Here is a 6,469-nt window from a genome sequence, read left to right on the forward strand (position 1 = left end):
GTTACCTTAACGTTATGGCTTACAAAGTATGATATTATTAAAATCTGAAAATATGCTTGGAAATCTACCCAGTGGTAATTAAGTTTATTATCCAAATATTTGACAGTCGTCACAAAATAGAACGTGTGCGTGAGATAGTTTGAATGTGTGTTAGCATTGAAATACTAAAAATTACCTTAACATAATGGTTAACAAAGTATATGATTTTTAAATTCTGAACACGTAGTTAAAAAGCTATTCAATAGGAGAATTTACTATCAAAATGTTTGACGTCGAAAGATAAGAGCGTGCGTCAGGTAGTATGAAAATGGGTGAATGTTAAAATACTCGAAGTTGCCCTAACTATGGTGTTTAACAACTATGGTTAACTTAATGGTTACTTAATGCCATTAACTTATTAACCCTTAGCTTAATTATTAACCATTAATTATTATTAATTATTAACTAATTAATTAATTATTAATTAATTATTATTATTAATTCATATTTTAATTATTTTATTATTGCAATTATTTTGTAATAAAACTTTATAATTAATTTAATTCATAAACTTTTAATAACTTACTTACCCTTATATAATTTACCTTATATAATTCACCTTATATAATTTATTACCCTTAATTAATAAGCTTTTAATTAATTAACGCAATTATTTTATATTATTTATATTTTATTTATTTTAATTATTATTAATTTATGTATTAATTATTAATTAATTAATGATTAACCAATTAATTATTAACCATTAACTTAATTGTTTGAATTAACAGGTATGGTTAACTATGGTTAACAAAATAATAAATCTTAAATTCTGTAAACGTACCACTAAATATTTTCAATAGCTGAATTGATAACCAAAATATTTTACATTTGTCGAAAGATAAAAGCTTGTCTTAGGTAGTTTGAAACTACGTGAACATTGACATACTAAAAATTGGCTTAACGTTATGGTTGTCGAAGTATAAGATTTTAGTTTTGAAAACGCACTTGGAAATCTATTCAACAACTTTATTGTAAAATATTTGACAGTTGTCGAAAGATAAAAGTCTGCGTTAGGTAGTTTGAAAGTGTGTAAACATCAAAATACTGAAAATTAACTTGAAGTTATGGTTGAAAACATTATCAGATTTTAAATTCTGAAAACATACCTCGAAATCTATTCGATAACCGAATTTATTGTCAAACTGTTTGTCAACCCGTAAAAGATAAAAGTGTGTATCAGGTAGTCTGAAAAAATGTGAATTTGAAATGTCCAACACTGCCTGACAATGTATTTTTTTTGAAAAATTCTTTGAAAAATGCTCTTTTTTTGGGAAATCGCCAAATTTGGGAAATCGCCCTCATCCTTAGATTTTAAAAAGCACTTTTTGCCCCCTCCGCCTTAAATTTTCATAAATTGACCTTACTGCCTATTATCATATCTTAAAAGCTAATCAAAATATATCGTCCCAAGTAGCGCAAATAAGTTGCTGCTAGGTACATAGTCTATTGCCTGAATAGATTCCAGATAAACAAAAGACGTTATCATTGCGTGATTAGGTAAGGAATTTTCACAAATCCACCAAAAAATGGCAACAATGGCAATCAATACTCATAAAGAGTCACACCTAAATAAAGTATTACTGATGTATCAAACCCCTGGAAGGAAACCCTTGGAAAACTTTCTTGGTGGCATGAAAGGAATGCCATGGGAAAATTTTCCACGGAACGTCTCAGTTTTAGATGCCAAACGAGGCATAAAACTCCTGATCCTGTAGAAAGTAAGGGAAGGTCACGGTTGAACAGGTCTTAAACAAAGAAATAAGATAATCTTAGTCTGTCTGATGAGATGATTAAGAAAATCATGGAAAAAATAAATCCTAATAATAACTGCCAAACTCTTTAAGTTTTAATATTACTACCCAGGTTAGTTTAAGAGTGTTATTTTATCTGGGTAGATGTTGTTTTGTTAATTTTGAACTGGCCAAGTAGTCTTGTTCACAATCAGTCTCTTTGCTTACTGAATATAGAAAGTAATTCGTGAATTAAGATAACAACATTAAGATTCTTGGCTTTAAGCAAAAAAAATGAAATAAAATAATAATCTACTCTTGCCCATGTAGGGCAGAACCGGACACATTTCAGTTAAACCCGAAAAAAAAATATTTGAATCAATCCCCCATCACGATCCAAAAGATAGAGCCATCTGGACTAAGAGCATCAAAAAGAAAAGATAGATAGCGTAACTTTTTCACGATTCTAGATTTGTAAGAGAATTTAAAGAAACCAGTGATAAAATATCTGGTTTTATACTTACAACATAACACATAAATGTTCAAGGTGTCAGAAAAAAAATGACCTACATAAAACAGTTTTTGCAGTTTTACTTTTGAAACGATCTATCAACCAAACTAGGATACATTAAGAATAGATGACATTCTTGCGAATTTGAGTAGAATTTTTAATTAAATGATATCTGAGTAATTGACAGTATCTGGTTCAACCCACGTCCAGTTCGACCCCGAGCTCCCCTACTTGTAGAAGTACGAGTAAGTATAGAAAAAAAGAGTAGGAGGATTGTGAAAACTCTTAATGTCTGTATCCTATTGTAAATCAGGACCTATATGGTGTACATATGGGTTTTAACGATTTAACCGCTTGTTCATCCTGGTCGGTACAAATTGACAGCTAGTTGGGGAAACAATTTCTCTTTGTGGAAATATTACACTGATATGTTGCAAAATGGCTCAGAATTTATGGGTATCGATCTACGGATTTTCACGATCGATAGCAACCAGCTATATAACAATTACTTATATCTGTCCTCGGAAGTAATAGATGCCAGGATAAACGAATCTTTCTCTCACCCTCCCCCCCTATCTCCTTTTTCTATCTCTCTTTTTCACTCTTTATAGTTATTTTCTGAAATTTATTTTTATAGCATAATCTCATTTAATTGTTTTTCTATTATTATTTTTTTTTAATATAAACATGAAGCATCGTATGTGCGTTATCTGTTCGAGTGTTTAATTTGTTTCATTTTTCCATGAATTAGTGCACTTCCTTGGGGAACTACTTAACCCTTGCATTTCTTTTCCAAATCTCTATTATTATTTGATTCATTATTAACACTATTAAGATAGATTATGGTACCATATTGAATTAAAGTAAAAATTTAATCACGGATCATCTTCTTATGGTGTCAGTGGTGTAACAGAATGAGCGGTGCTTAATGGTGCTTAGAGAGAACTTAAAAGATTGTATTTGATTTTCAGTCAGCTAATAGCTCCAATGTTTCTTTAATTTTGTTAGGGCTACAGATAGATCAAAAGTACTTCTTAACTTGGGTTTATTTTAATTTTATGAACTTTTATTTACATTTTGACAAACTAAGGCCCCTCCCCTATTTCCTGAATTCAGTTGCTCATTTATTTACATGAGCCTTTCTAGAAGGAAAAGAAGAAGAAGAAAAAGACCATCAGTATTCCAAACAAAAGATAATAAAAACAAATCAGCTAAGAAATGAGGCTTAAGAGCCTCTGTAGCAAAACAAAGAGACAAAAAGGCTATTTGTATTCTAGCCCCCCCCCGCCCAAAAAAATCTATGATCTACTACAAATTATAGTAGAGACAAAAACGGAACAATTATGAAACGGTGGTTAAGATCAGTACTGTCAAGAAAAAAAAAATTAAAGGTAAAGAAAATGAAAAAAAAAATGAAAGGCAAAGACAATGAAATACTAAAGGCAAATATTTAAAAAATAAATAAATCCAGAGCAAAGAAAATGAAATCTAAATCTCCAATTAAAAGACATATTTGAAATTCACAACGTAAATATATATCACCCTCCAATTTAAAAATCAAAGGAAACGATTACAGTTATGGCAGATATAATTAAGTGCGTAATTTTCTTTGCGTGTGTTTGTTAGACATTATACATACTCAGAATGAACTGACAGTTTGAAATGTTCTTTTTAGTTTGGATGCTATATTTTATGTATTATGTGATGATGAGATGATTTCGAATATTTTGTGATTGGTATCTTTGTATGTTTCTCTTTAATAGTTGATAGGTTTTGCTTGTTTAATTAGAGTTAACAATCGCTTTCTGGAAAAACTTTCTTTAGAATTGAGTGATAAGCTGTGGAGTTTGGTGGATGAAACTTCCAGAGATTTTCTGGAATTAATATCTGAGCCGAATCCTGAATTTCACTCAGCTGGTTCGGCCTCTTTCTTTGGATTACCAAGGACATCAAAATAAAACATTTTTTGCCCCTGAATCCATTTTAGGTCTAGTCATTCCTGAAAACAATAAATCTGCAATATTCATCCTTTTGTTGTTTCAATATTATGAATTTTGTTTTAGCGCAGGACGATATTTTTGCTAATGTGGCAACGCTGTGAATGTTCAAACATCAGCAAAATTTTTATTACCGAAGACACTTGCACATTCAATAGAAAGCTATACTTTCTTAAATTATGTGATTATTATGTCTTATATGCTATTTTTATAACAAATTTTTTCTTTCACGTTTCGTTTTTTTAAAATTTTGTACCTGCTACTTTTGTAACTGCAAATCTGCAAATGGAAGTTTTTTCCATTAAAAAATGAAGTCCCGATTTTTCATATTTTTTTATAAAGACATATATGGGTGTCGAAGTTTTCATGTAACAAGTTTAAAAATAATTGAATTTCATTTTCACTTTTCAGGAAATTGGTTCCTTTCACTGGTTTCTGAATAAATTTTGAGACCAACCTGGCTCAAAATGACTTAATAAAACAGTGTAGAGTTATTGAATTTTTTTTTTTTATTGGTTCTTTTTATTTATTTTCTTTTGTTTTTTAAAGTTTATCAATTTAATAATTTACTATTTTTCTTTCTGTTTTCCACGTTCCGTATCTTGGAATTTTTTGCCTGCTGCTACTGATGAATTGATTACTGATGAAATTTGCAATTGAAATCTTTTACATTAAAAATTGCAGTCTCGATTTTTATGTAACAAATTTTTAAAAAAATGGATTTCATTTACACTGCCCTTGCTATTTTAGAAAGTCAGGTAGTTGGTTTCTTTTCATTGGTTCTTAAGTAAAATCTGTAACCACAGTGACTCGAAATAAATTAAGAAAACAATGTAGATTTATGGAATTTAGTCTTTAATTGGCTTTCTTATCTTTTTAGGTTTGTGAACTTAATAATTTACTATATTTTTCCTCTTTCTGAACCTCCAAGTTTCGTATATTTGAATTCTGTGCCTGCTAGTACCAAACTGCAAATCTGCAAATAGAAGTCGTTTTGATTAAAAATTGAAGTCCTGATTTTTAATATGTTAAAATTTCCATATTAGTTTTGATTTTACCAATAAAAATTAGGTTTCATTTACATTGTCCTTAGTACTTTAGAAAGTCAAGGAAAGTTCATCCGGAAAAGAATTGTTTGCCTTAGAGTTTGTTTTATTTTTAGAAACAGTCAAAAGTGGATGTAGACATTAAGCTGGCAGTTGAATCATACGAAAAAACTGAGAAGATACCAAACACTTTGATTGAAGCAAGTATTTTCCGGATCAACTATTATCAAGGAAGTTTTCTTCCAGCGCTGCTTAGTCCAAGGTATGAAAATCCTGAAATTATTTTAACGCTTTTCTTTATTAATACTTATGTGATTCCTGAATAAGTCCTGAGACCACACTGCCTCAAAACGACTTCAAAAAACGTAGAACTTTGAAATTAATTCTTTAACTGGCTCTTTCGATTTTTTTTTTTTTAGGTTTTTGGATTTATTTCTTTACGGTTTTTTTTCTCTCTTCGCACTGAGATCGCTTAGCCGAGGTTTTGGCCAAAACATTTGCAGTATTTTCTCTTTGCGAATGTTTTCTGTTGGCAAAATTTTTTTTCCTTTTCTATGTTGTACGTTTTATCTTCGGTGACTGGGCTCCGGTTCCTGCCTTTACACAGAAGGTGTGGGTCAAAAGTCTCAGGAGGGTGGGGTTAATTCTCGTCTTTATCTATTGATTGATTAAAAGTAACCTCCATAGGATTGATTTAAAAATATTTTTTTATTTATCACCTTTCCCTTAAGGATTGAACCTGTGGCTTTTTGGTCTAAAATAATACTTTTAATATATCCTAGCAACAAATCTTACGTCCATAAATTTACTGCATAATTTTTATGTAGAGTTGCCCCCAAAGATTGGTGTAATCGAAAAATAATGTCCTCAAAGTAGGTTTTTTTTTAGTGTAGCCCCGTTCTCTTCCCTAGTGGTGCGATTTATGTGTATCTTCCATATTTTTGCAATACCTGCATGAAAAAGTGTTTCTATAACTTCATTATTTCTCAAACGCCTTTTGTTAGGAGACTTCAAATGTCACTAAAAGTGTGTTAAAAGCCCAAGATAAGTTATATTTTTATCAGGTAGTTTTCTGATTAATTAAAAATGATTAACTTCAGTTCTTTTAGATAATATATCATCTTAAGGCAGCCCCCGGGCCCC

The 6,469-nt window shown here is 30.4% G+C and overlaps 1 protein-coding gene across 1 annotated transcript in view; it reads left to right on the forward strand.

Moving 5' to 3' along the window:
* The window catches only part of LOC136041454 (Fanconi anemia group A protein homolog), a gene marked incomplete at its 3' end in the record, with an annotated part of 50,287 nt that extends 44,699 nt beyond the window's left edge, over nucleotides 1–5,588 (forward strand). The window contains 1 exon segment of the mRNA XM_065726135.1: nucleotides 5,443–5,588. Within this exon segment, the coding sequence (XP_065582207.1) occupies nucleotides 5,443–5,588 (146 nt within the window).
* Nucleotides 5,589–6,469: the final 881 nt, after the last annotated feature.

Source organism: Artemia franciscana, unplaced genomic scaffold (assembly GCF_032884065.1).
Source record: "Artemia franciscana unplaced genomic scaffold, ASM3288406v1 PGA_scaffold_23, whole genome shotgun sequence".
Classification (NCBI taxonomy): Eukaryota; Metazoa; Arthropoda; class Branchiopoda; order Anostraca; family Artemiidae; genus Artemia; species Artemia franciscana.